Here is a 13,440-nt window from a genome sequence, read left to right on the forward strand (position 1 = left end):
CAAAGATTCGATGAATTGCAATCAAACTACTCCTCGACTTGTCCGAAGGGAAGCCAACCAATTACTTATTTACAGGAAGAAGAAAAGGGAAAACAAGAGAGCGAGGCCATTGCAACACAGTGATTCTAAAACCTTCGGCATTTGGATGCAGTGATAAATAGACGACACATGAAGGAGTTTTGAGTTTGTCAGGCCGAACCCAGGCAACAATAATTATACAGGGTTAGAAGCACAACATATGCTCTTTTGTGTTGCCGTGGAATCTGCTGCCTGCAGGTGAATCCCCTTTCTACAGGTTTTCAGTCTTCTACACTCGGATGGTGATATTAATCCAACGACAGGTCTGTTTGGTTTCTTATCGTGGGATTGAGGAGTAGCAGTTGCCAAATCCAAACTAAATAGAAGCCTTAAAAACCGTAGAAATCCTCGAGTTACCTGAGCATGTCTCCGGTGTTCAAACAAGGGCCACTGAGAGCGGGTGAAGCAGAGGAGGTGTTCCCGTCGCCGAAGACAGACCCACGGGCGAGCGGCAGCGGCCGGTCTGGAATGTCTGTTATGTCGATGTCCCCCTCCAGCATCTTCACCGCCTCCAATATCGTCGGCCGGAGAGCCACCATCACGTGTGCGCAGAGGACGCCCACCAGTACAAACCTCTCCATGATCCCCTTCGGGGGGGACCTCCCTTCGTCGTCGGTCCTCGTCAATGCCTCATCCAGCACTTCCTCTGCTCTCCCGGTTTTGATCATTGTCCATGCCCAGTCCGTGATCAGCACCAGGTTCGATTCCGGGGACGTGTCCAACGCCCTGCGGGCGCTCATGATCTCCAACACCAGCACGCCGAAGCTATAGACGTCGCTCTTCTCCGTGAGCTGCCCGTAGAGCGCGTATTCCGGCGCGAGGTAGCCGTGAGTTCCAGCGACCCTGGTGGTGAGGTGGGACTGTCCCTCCCTGCTCTGCCTCGCGAGGCCGAAGTCGGCCACTCTCGCCCTCATCTCCCCGTCCAACAAGATGTTTGTGGGTTTGATGTCCCGGTGGTAGATGGCTGGCTTCACTCCATGGTGCAGATACACCAGCCCTTTGGCCACGTCCAGTACGATGTTCTTCCTCTGAGGCCAAGTCAGGGGCGGCCTCCTCCTCCCGGAGTTGCCATGAGCGTCCTTGCTTGTGCCAAAAAGATGGTCGTGGAGGCTTCCATTGGGCATGTAGTCGTAGATCAGGTACAGCTGCTTGCCTTCCTCCATGTCTTCCCTGATGCAACAGCCCCTCAGAGGGACCAAATTCCTGTGCCTCAGATGGCTGATGATCTCCACCTCGTTGTGGAATCCCTCATCGCCGTCGTCTAAATCCGGCTCGAGCACTTTCTTGACGGCGACGGAGCTCCCATCCGAGAGAGTGCCCCTGTAGACGACGCCGAACCCGCCGCGCCCTATGAGGTTCTGCTGCGAGAAGCTGGCGGTGGCCTTGTCTAGCTCCTTGATGTCGAAACAGATCGATCCGGTGTTGGGTCTGGGATACGATCTCGAGCTCCTCTCCGAGACCGCAGAGTCGCTCCGCTTCTTCTGTCTGCGGCTGACTCGGCACACGAAGAGCCCGATGGAGCAGGAGAGGAGGGCGAGGGCAAGGACCGCGGCCACGGAGGCGTAGATGGCGGCGGAGTGGGAGCTGCGCGACTTGTGATCGGGAGGAGAGGTGGAAGAGAGCGCAAGGCCCAAGACGCACGTAGCGGCACGGGGGTCTTTGGGGCCGTACTGGTTGGCGACTCCTGCGGCGTACAGGATGGCGAGGTAGAAGCAGGGCGTGGCGTTGGAGTCGTTACCGTCGATGCGGGTGAGCCGCGAGGTGACGTCGAAACCCGCCTTGAGGCAGGAATCGCAGCGCTGGAGGTTCGTGAGATCCCCGTCGCACGCGGCGTCGAGCGCGGTGGAGTTGCCGAGCTTGGCGGTCCAGTCGCCCCTGGTAAATATGCCGGCGCAGGTGTTGACGAAGCGGCCAGGGAAGGGGAAGCAGGTGGAGACGAGGGAGGACGGCAAGGAGAGTGGCGCGGCGGAGAGGTTGGACTGGAGGTCGACGAGGCAGGCGGCGGCGGTGGAAACGTCGGGGAGGCGGAAGCGGCCGGTGTCATGGAGGCGCTGCGCGAGTCCGATGCCGAAGAGGCTGAGAAGGGTCAGGCAGCAGTCGGTTTGGTTGGCGGTGGCGGGGAGGCAGGAGGTGTCGTCCCAGGGGAAGGTGGAAACGTACGTCAGGTTCACGGGGCAGGTGGCCGCCGTGGAGGCTTCGGCGGCCGCGAGGACCAAGAGGAGGAGGGAGAATCGCAGTGATCTCCACATCTCGATCGGATCGAACCATGGATTGCGATCCATCGCCCATATGAAATCTGGTAACAGGACAAGTGATGATGAGGACGGAAGGCGTGGAAGCATGCTATTGGGGTTGGGAGGAGGAGCCGTTGCAGAGCTGTAAAGGGGCGCTAAACAACTCTCTCTTCCTTCCTACAGATGCTTGTGGCGTGTGTGTGACACCACAGATTGCAAAAGAAAAGACACGTGACGCTCTCTGTGGACGGAAACATCAAATCTTTTTAATCCATTAAAGATGACAAAAGAGTTGGAGAGATGCAAATGTCTTTGAAGTTACGGTGGGTCCCGTCGTGAGACTTAACTTACAAATACAAATGGGTCATCTCTTTGAGGGTTATATTAATAATTTTAATTGAAAGATGAAGAAGCACTACGATGGCGAATGACGCTTCTCCTAACCTCAAATAAATGTTGCTGATGTTTGGGAGGAGGAAATCCCACGTTAGCGATGGAGACAACCGCAGTTCGATTGTTTAGTGTCATGCAGTAAAATACTCCATTGTCGACGCTGAGTTTTGTGGAGGAAGGAATGAAGAGAATAAACAAAAAGAGGGGGATAATTTATGAATTAAGACATAAAATATTATATATATATATATATATATATATATATATATATATATAATTGTAAGGCTATAGTAAATAAAAATCAAACTTGAGAGGAGATCCGATTAAAGCGAGACTTGAATCATATGGACTTAATATATAGTCTCTGAGATATTAAATAGATAAAGGACCGTAGATACACGGATAAAGGACTATAGATACACGGTAACTAACGATAGACAGATCCAATAAATTAGATTCTTTTATATCATTTAGGGATTGTAACGTAGTGGCTTAGTATGTCCGTAGCCAATAAATCAATTGAATTATTTTGAAGATAATAATTCACTGAATAAGAAAGAGTTCTGACAAGTATGACTCACGATCAATATTGAGCCTAGAGGATTACACACATATGATAGGTGTTGCAATAAGTATATATTCGAATATGAGATATCCGTTAGAGTCTTTATCTTAGATATTCAATAAGTTTATGAATTATTAGATTATATAGATGAAATTTAATAAGAGTCAATGAAAGATTATTGGGTAGAGACCTACTAATTTAAGATGCTTGGGTAGTTGGATGAAGATTTAGTATTAAATAGGATGAGATCTATTAGGGTTAAGTTGATAGAATGTCTATATAAATAGGAGAGAGCCAAAAGGCAATAGGTTAGGTCTTTTTGACTATCACCTCATATTCTCCTCCTCAACTAGTAACCTCTAATTGGGTTATGTGGACAGCAAGAAGGACTGGTCCCTGATTATGCGGTGCGCGTAACGAAGAGATTTGAGCATCTTCGCAGCTCTTGTAATGTGGATTACCACTAAAAAGGAGGATAATTGACATTATTCATTCTCTTCCACAGATTTATAAGATTTTTGGGATATATAATCTCTCTAAGTAAAATACATCTTTCTTATATGCATGGTTTTTTATTTTACAATTTTTACGTATACGAAGATAAAACCTTTTTATGGAAATCTGAATTTTTTTTTTATGTTTTTTCAACGCACACGTGACATTGTCCTAGATTTCCTAACAGTAGCTTGATATGATATATGGAGAGCATGAGTACCTAGATCTCCAACTTTTTTGCCTGCATATGAGACTTCAACATTCTACTTTTCTTGTGACTATAACTTTATTTTTTTTAAAAAACTCTATAGTATGTATTGATACGACACTTCTTTTAATAGTCATATCACTAAATATTCTTTGATCTAGATTTATATTTAGATTTTTCTTTGCCATCTTTTTTAGTCTCACTTTTTCTTTTGAAATTCAAAGCTTCTGACTTTTAGAGGTTTCGATTGTGAACTGTGAGTCCATAACTGGTTTTGATATTAGGATTAAAAATCACACCATTTAAATAAATTGTGCTCTTCTCATATAAAATTATTATATGAAAATTTTTATACGAAACAACAAGAGAACATAATAATAATAGGATATTATCTTTTTCTTTGATGGTGATGCTTATATTTTTTAGATCCATGATTATGATTCAGAAGATAATAATGTGCTAGTTCACTTCGGTTCATTCTATCATTCATAATAAGTAGAATCACGGGTTTTATATGATAGAAGGTTGCCAATTTGACCCAAATTTTTGTTGTTGTTTTTTCTAAGGCAACTTCCGGAAATGCTTCGTTGGATACGAATATGAACAAAGTTGCACTTTGACCAGCTTCTTCTTTCTCTTCATTGGTGCCTATCATTTTTTTTCTTTTCTAAGGTTGGTGTTATAAAGTTTCACCTTTGTTAAGATAGCCTTCATCTTCATCGTTAATATTTCATTTCAATTCTTGATCTCGCATCTCGTGCCCATCATTAAAACCTGATAACATGATAATTTAGCTCTTTGTTGGAAGGATTAGAACTTATATAGCTATGAGATATAAATCAAGTTGGAAGGATTAGAAGTTACATGGCCATGAGATATAAATCGAGTCGGTATAAAAATCAGATGATAAAATACAAAACAAACTTAAGCAATTTAACATGATTCGGATTACCACATAAATATTGATCTTATGCTTGTGAGAAGAAGAAAAAAATACTAATAAAAAACTTGAACCATACAACCGAGTCACAACACCAACACAATGATGACCACAAGAGAAAATTTGAAGAAAAAAACTCTGCCTAAATGTAACTAAACAAGAAGTAACAAAAAATAAAAATAAGATTACCCCTATTGACCACTAGAATTGACCATAGTCAATAGTCAACTTCCTCTCTTTTCTACGGTTGCTACAACAGTACAATGGCCGGGCGGTGATGGAGATCGACGACCAGAGGTTTTGCCGGAGAAAAAGTGACGTCGGAGACAATAAGAATGAGAAACTTTGGTCGGATTTGGGTCGAGCAATGGGACTTCACACAGCTTTTTCTCCTCTATCCCGTGTCTTTCCCCCCCAAAGCTCCATTTATAGGAGCGTGGGAAGGTGGAGAGCTCGTTGGCTACGAGCGGAGAGGGTGGTCTATTGCGAGCAACACACGGGCGACTGCGGCAAGCTGCACGCGGGTGGCGCAGGCCCACGGGCAGGCAACAACGAAGCCCACGAAGAGAATCAATCATGGACGGCGACGTGAAAACATCAGTCGCGTGTGGCGATGCGCTTTGTGAATGCAGGCGCAGTGGACGGCTCTGGTGAGGAACGCAGGTGGTGGCTGGTGAGAAGTTTACTTTGGTCAACATCCCTAATTGACTCTACTCGAGCCCAAATTTAACTTAAAATATGAGTTAGTTCCCACAAATCTTGACATGTCTCTTCCACAATTCTTCTCGGCGAGATCTTTTTAGGTTAAATAAAAAAAAAGAATTTTATCAAAAATTAGCACTAACTTTTTATTATTTTTTGGAATTTTATACCAAAAAAAATTCCAAACAAAAACTTCATTGTTCGGTAATTAGGCGGTGGAGGGTCACAAAAAGAAAAGTTGCTTTCACTAACATAAACAAGCAGTAGATCTTTTTGGATTGACAAGATTGTGTTCAAGATGATTGTATCCAATACGTGACATCACCCATCTTTTTGTTCAGATCAAAGCATACGATGACAAATATTTTTCACTTCTTGCTTATTTATATATATTTGTATATATATATATATGTATATATATATATATACATATATATATATGTATATATATATATATATGTATATATATGTATGTGTGTGTATATATAGAGAGAGAGAGAGAGAGAGAGAGAAAAGGTCTAAAGCTTCTTCTCTTGCTGAAGACTCCATGGTTTAGCAACAAGATGAAGTCTTTGTTTTCTTCGGAGCACCAACCCTAAAGCCTCGCTCATGTCCAAATCCTCGCTTGTCAATCCACCAGGCAACTCCCAGTCAAAGTGATAAATCAGGTTTGCCAGCGCGAGCTCTAAAGAGGCGATGGCAAAGTTCATTCCGGGACAAATTCTTCTTCCTGCTCCAAATGGAGTGAACTGGAAATCATTTCCTTTGAAGTCCACCGCACCACCCTCCATGAACCTCTCCGGCTTGAATTCTTGTGGTGCTTCCCAGTACTTGGGATCTCTGCCTATGGCCCATACATTCACCAGCACTCGTGTTTTTTGGGGAATCTTGTATCCTTCTATGCGGCAATCCTCCATCAGTTCTCGTGGCAGCAATAATGGTACCGAGGGGTGCAGGCGGAACACTTCTCTGATCACAGCCTTCAAGTACATCATCTCGTTCGCCTCCTCCTCTTTAACCAGTTCTTTCCCGCAACCTATCCCTCTCACTTCATCTTGTAATTTTCTCATCGTTGTTGGACTCCGAGCGAGCTCCACCATGGCGTACTCCAGGATTGCGGACGATGTATCCGAGCCAGCGCTGAATACATCCTAAGGATTATTAACATTTTGAGTTAATGAGACCATTTGAGAGTCAAACTAAAAACCACAAAAGTTATCGCAGTATCCACTCTTTTCGCTGATCAAATTTCCAAGGATTTGTATTGAGTTAATGAGATCATTCGAGATGAATCTCAAACTAAAAGCTACAAAGATATTGTGGTATCCACTCTTTTCACCGATCAAATTTCTAAGGATTTGTATGTTTCGCAAAGGCCTGTTTTGATGCTACAATTTTGGGAGAAGATTCGTTATTCAGTGGAAGACATATATATATAAACATTGTTAGAAAGGTAAATTTAGACATGCCTTCTGAAGGAGAAAGAATCTTCAAATTTTATATATGACATTGAGTCGCTTATAAGAAAATATTATTTGGGAAACTCTTTATTTTCTCTCAATTTTCAGTCAAATATATATCTGTTTATAGAAATATAAGCCACATATAATTATGATTAGTTATTTTTAGCATTCCGATCCTTATATTTTTAAAAATTACATTAGGATCCCTTATATAGGTTAAAAAAAGATAATTTTATAAAATAAAAAATCGAGAGTGATTTCGTTCAAATAACCGGATTAAATATTTCACTTTCATAAATATAGAAATATCAAGATAAAACTTTTGAAAATAGATAGCTAATTATATAGAGAATCTGTAATTAGCCCCAAATAAATCAATTGAGCATATATGTCATGATAAATGATCTCAAAGTCCCTTAGAATTTTTATATAATCTTTTAGAAATATTTTATTTTTTATTTTTATTATTTTGACCAAAAAAATATATACTTTCTTCCGTAGTTTGAATTTTATTCATCATATTTTTGATGTACAACTATGTCAAATTATATCAATCAGTGAGGCATGCTAAAACATGGGGAGCAGCTGATCGGTCCAAGAAATAGTTGACTGTACTATCAGACGATATGTAATCGAAGTAGAAGGAATTGCGTACCATCAGAAGTGCCTTCATAGTTTCTGGAGTAAGGAGAGTGTGATTCCGTGGATCCTCCCGAAGAGAGAGCAGAACATCCACGAAGTCCTTGTCATCATCATTACCTTTTGCTGATCGATCTTCGTGTTCTTGGATCACCCCATCAAGCAAATCATCCCATCTCTTCTTGGTCTTCTTTGCTCTCTCCATAGAGCCAAACAATACATCCACCCAACCCAGCCATGGGAAGTAGTCCCCCACGTAGAACTTGCTCAGTAGCACCGAATTCTCCTGGATCAGCTCGCGGAACATCACGTTCCTCCCCTCTTCTCTGGTGAACTTCCCCGAAACAACTCGACATAGGATATCGTTGACGAGGGAGTACAAGATCTCCGACATGTCGACGCTCGTCGTCGTAGGGGAAGCTCGAGAGGAGATCTTCCGGATCATGAAACCCACCTCCTCCTCCCTGATGAGACGATAAGACTGCACTCTTGTGGAGCTCAAGAGGTGGACAACGCAGATCTTCCTGAGCTGCCTCCAGTGCTCACCGTAGGGCGCGAAGCCCAAGTCCTTGTACCCGTCGAAGAGGACTTTGGCCGGCTGGCAAAGACTTGATCGTGGTTGCGCATGACATCTCGGGCGCCATCCGGCGACGAGACCACGAGGGTTGGCACCTGACCCAAGCGCAGCAGCATGAGGGGGCCATGCTTCTGCGACAGGGCGTGGAGGGAGCGGTGAGGGAGAGAGCCGAGTTGATGGAAGTTGCCTATGAAGGGAAGCTTGGGCGGGGAAGGGGGCATGCCATGGGTCCTTGCGCGGAGGTTGTTTCTTTTGAGTCCTAGACGGAGCAGCAGTAGTAAAGAGAGAGGTAGGATGAGTACGATGAAGAGAGTAGGGAGTGGGGATGGGCCAAGCAGCAGAGACATGGAGGAAGACATTGTCACGTCGTTGATTCTCCAAACTCCGCTTGGGTTGCTCTATTTATCGAGTGGCGATGATGGTCAGGAAGTTGGATTTGGATACCTTGGACTTCATCCTACACAAAAGTCGTATGCAAATGAGTTCTCATCCATCAATGTGTAGTACATGGATCCATTTCTTTGTCTCACCAACTTCATCCCGAGCTACCACACGTTATTAGATGTGGGTTAGAAACTTACTATATCACATCACTCGAAGAAACTTCATGATCCCTTTGAAGTTCGAAGTGAGAAAACCCTCGTTGTTTACTTGTCGCAAACTTGTGATGACGGTCACCCACAACCGTTGTCGAACGGGATAGTCAATCCTACAGGAAAGATCAACCACAAACACAAGTGATGAACTCAAAAGATGAACATCACCATTCAGTCAGGCCATGCATAATTAGTGAACTCAGTCAGGCCATGAGGACAATTTTTCTCTCCCAAACTTGTGAACTCAGTCAGGCCATGCATAATTACCAAATGGCATAAGCAATCTCGGATGAAGATTGGCTGCAACATAAGTGATAAACTCAAAAGGATATCTCCATATCGTTTTCTGAGTTAGCTAATGAATGATAGATCTTTCAGAATTCCATAATTGAAGATAGTAACCGGTGGTAATCACAAACTTGTGAGCAATCGTGGATCAACATCGACCATAAAAGATAATAAGGGGGAAGTGGCATCATCTATTCCATAAGAATGAGTGATGAAGATCGAAAGAAGTGTGACGAAAGTATTTTTCTCTTTGAGAGTCACAAAGATATATAAAATACTAATTAATATAGAGATTTTTAGTATTTTAAAATTTCTAGAGTCAAGTGTTCAGAGATTTCAGTATAAGGAAAAGTCATCGTGAAAGAAAAGATCTTTGTCAATTAAGATATCCAGAGTTTTTAGAGAGGATAAGAAAATATATAATTTTTTTTAATCTATATGCAAGGCCATATAAGAGGATTATATTTGACGGAGATGACTCATAAGACTCTTATGATTGATTATATATGATAAATAATTTAATTTTCTTTATGAATATAAGTGGGAGTTAGCAAACCATATCAATCTTATATCGACTTTCTATTATATCTTTTATTATTAATATTTGAATATTTATTTTATTTTTGATTCTCCTCTCTCTCTCTCCCTAACAGGACAAAAGCCAAACAATTTCATTGTTAAAGCATTAAATTATTTAAGATTTTAAATTCAAAATATGACAGATACAATACTAGAATAATAACATTAAATATGGGTATCGAAGGGCTTCTTGTCTTTGCCACTCCGACTACATAAGTACAATGATCCATCTTTCTTCATCATTCAAATCAAAGCATGCAAGGTTTAGCAACTTCATCGGTTCTCGATTAAATATATCATAGTTCATCCTTTTCTAGATACTCCAAGGTTTAGCAACAAGATGAAACCTCCTTTGCTCTCGTCGGACCACTAAACCCGGAGCTTGGGTTACGTCAAAGGTCTCACTTGTCAATCCATCAATTCCCAATTAAATGTGATGTGCTAGGTTTGCCAATGCAAGCTCCAGAATAACATAAGCTCACAGGCCATACCATCGGCCTATAAGACTTTAGGCCAATTGTTTACATGAAGTTAATATTTATAAGCCTTTGTGAGATATTGAATTTTTGTTCAATCACACTGTTTTGTTACGATATATTTGCACATGTAATTTTCTTTTTGATACCATACTCTCTGCTATCAAAAGTGAACTCTCTGCTATTATTATTACGTAATATTTTAAATTTTCTTTCAAGAGAATTTTCAACTATTAACTTAAATTTTTTTAAAACAAATTAAAAATTCTAATTTATCATTTATAAAATAGACATATGTGAACCTTATAAAATCATCAATAAAGAGAAGCATACAATGAGAACTTAAATAAGATAATATTTGAGTAAAACCCATAAATCACTATGAATAAGCTCTAACAAAAATTTACATCTTGAAAATGGTTTATCAAAAGTTTACCTAAGTGTTTTACTATATTAACAACCTTCACAAACTTTATTATCACTATAATAGTAATATTGGGAAGATCATTTACTAAACTTTTCTATATCATAATATTCAATTTAAGAAAATTTATATGAAAGTAGAGTATATAAGTCTTTTGTACTCCTAGTATCAAGATAAAAGGTTGATGCTAACAAAATATATAAGTCTTTGATCCTTTTACTAGTATATACTATATTTGTATTTAATATTTTTATATTTCACATAAGCTTAACTTCATCGAGACAAAAAGGAACATAATGTTCAACATGAACTGTATTTGCGTTAGAAAAAAGATTTATTTTTATATTTAGAATATGGTACATATTCTTCGATGTAATATAATCGTTATCTTTATATGAGATTATAATATCATATATAGTTCGATATTGAGTCTAAAGGTTCATCTGATGTGACGAATAGAGGATTGTATATGTAATATCAAATAAATCCATGTTTTATTGGATCTATTAGGTAAGACCCAATAAGAGTTCAAAGTGGATAATTGGATAGAGATCTAATACTTAATAGAGCAAGATCTTTTAAGGTTATCAGCAAGAGTTCTCTATAAAAGAGATGTGAGACGAAATGAGTTATTAGATTATACCCCTTAGCCGTCGCCCTCTACTTCTCTCTCCTGCTTCTTCCTCAACTAACTACCCTCTCTCTAGTGTGAGAAGGCAACAAGAAAGACTGCCCCTGCTATGTTGGTTGTGGTGCACGAAAGCGAGAAAAGAATGCATTGCGAGAGAAGGTGCGTTATCGCTTCATCCGCCATGTAGTTCATCGTTAGAGTGAAGGACATATGGCCTCCTTGATCAATAGACTTGTTCTGCGTTTTCGGAGATATACGATCTCTCGATGTGAGAACGTCTCATAAATCTCATATAGTTTTTCAGTTTATCGAATTTTTCGCTCCCAATCGTCACACGGTGTTTCTATATCGTTCTTTTGGAAATTAAATTTTTTTTTCGCTGCGCATGTAATGTCTTCCCTAGATTTTCTAACATAACTTGTCATATCTATAATACTTGATCTTCTTTCGATTTGCACCATTGTTGGAAGATGACTATTGCTTGCTATTAGCATCATTCTTCCTCTTTTTATCATTATAAATACTCTTTTTATTATTTGTAAAAAGGATATCTCCATCTATTTCTCAAGTAGAAACTCTCCAAATTCATTTGACGAGTTAGGGATTTTGCAAGAAAATTTTCTATGGATCTATACTTGTATGATGTGTTATTACGAAGCTTTCTTGATAATATAGACAAATTCATCAATCTTCTTCATTCAATTAAAATTCTAAAATTGTTAGGATTGAATGAACTGTTCTTGGTATTCTGGTATGCGATTGGGAATACCAAACAGAGATTTTTTGGATAGAGTATTATATTTCATGTGTGTATTTAGTTGAAGTACAGATGTAGTAGAAGGTGTCATCTTTGAAAGAAGACAACTTCCAACAGAAATTGTCACACAGAGTCAAACTCCAATGAGGTATGGTAAAGTTTATGAACCAATGAGCATATAAGTTTTCATCGTCATTATCGCTTTGATGTCGATACGAGCTCATGTAAGCAAATGAACAAACTTGATTGTGATTTTTGTTGCCTTGCAGTAACTCTGCTTAAGTTGTTGTGGTATCTCAATTTGATGAGTCTTACACAAACAACGTTACAAGGAGAAAACAAATGTGCAAAAGTGTTCGATGAGCTCTGCGACAAATGGCACAAAATGATACATCTGCTTTTCTTTTCAAAGATACTGAAAAATAGCGCAACATCATTGTGTTGATGTCATCACAGATTATTTTATCACACGTACCGAGAGTAAGATTTTACATCCAACACAAACACTTGCAGCATTTCATAGAGGAAAATGAGAGAAAAAAGAAATGATTGATAGAAAAGATGTATCCAAATATGCAAACTTGAAAGGAAATAAACCGAGAACACCATGGATGACTGCAATATGATATTTGCAGTATATTTTTTTTTTATCCCAATAGAAACATAGTGAGTGCATACTGTACAATAATGGAGCTTAAATTGGAAATTACGACAAAGTTTGACAACGAGTCCATTACTGAAGGCTTCGATCAACCCATTCAGCATTTACAAGCAAAGGTGAAGAAGATACAATAAGGTAGTCGTATGTGCCGCAATTGATCTTGTAAGTTTGCACATGGAAGCAGCCCAAAAGAGAGGTGCTCCACCTGAACATTCACAACATATAATCATTGCTAGAGGCCTAAGATGTCTATCATCCATGAAAGCTACAACCTTTACAGAAAGAAACCGTTAATCCTGCATCCAGTAACCATTCATGTTTGCCCCTAAAAGAACTCCTACAGTGTAAAAGATTTCAAGTTATTCTTAGTATGCTTTCTGTTCTAAAGAATACAAGCATAGGCATATGCACACACACCTAAGGCAGAATGAAGAAAATAACAATTTAGATCATACGTAACGCATAAGATACAACGCAATTGTGGACCATAAGATCAATGCTTCAATGTCATATATAAGTTATTGGATACCCACCCCAATGAACCTTACAAGTATAGTTTCTCTGATTCTGTCATTTATTTATGCTCATAAGCTGCTGTCAAACCTATACAACAACACAACGATCGGGACAAATAATCAGCATTACAATAGAAAAAACAAATTTCTTTTGTAATTATCGATTCGTTGAAACGTTGACAACAAGTCTTTGCCTATACCATTTCACGATTACGGATG

At 40.1% G+C, this 13,440-nt stretch overlaps 1 protein-coding gene and 1 pseudogene across 1 annotated transcript; both read right to left on the minus strand.

Moving 5' to 3' along the window:
• Positions 1-290: 290 nt before the first annotated feature.
• LOC135627033 (probable receptor-like protein kinase At1g11050) lies at positions 291-2,519 on the minus strand. Its single transcript, XM_065132978.1, has one exon. The coding sequence runs from the start codon at positions 2,418-2,420 to the stop codon at positions 432-434; it is 1,989 nt and encodes a 662-aa protein (XP_064989050.1). The 5' UTR covers positions 2,421-2,519; the 3' UTR covers positions 291-431.
• A 3,536-nt stretch (positions 2,520-6,055) lies between these two features.
• LOC135626379 (cytochrome P450 71A1-like) lies at positions 6,056-8,758 on the minus strand (annotated as a pseudogene).
• Positions 8,759-13,440: the final 4,682 nt, after the last annotated feature.

Source organism: Musa acuminata, chromosome BXJ2-11 (genome assembly GCF_036884655.1).
Source record: "Musa acuminata AAA Group cultivar baxijiao chromosome BXJ2-11, Cavendish_Baxijiao_AAA, whole genome shotgun sequence".
Classification (NCBI taxonomy): Eukaryota; Viridiplantae; Streptophyta; class Magnoliopsida; order Zingiberales; family Musaceae; genus Musa; species Musa acuminata.

Coding starts and splice junctions, on each gene's coding strand:
- LOC135627033 (XM_065132978.1), bottom strand. CDS start 2,420: ATGCTTCCACGCCTTCCGTCCTCATCATCACTTGTCCTGTTACCAGAT.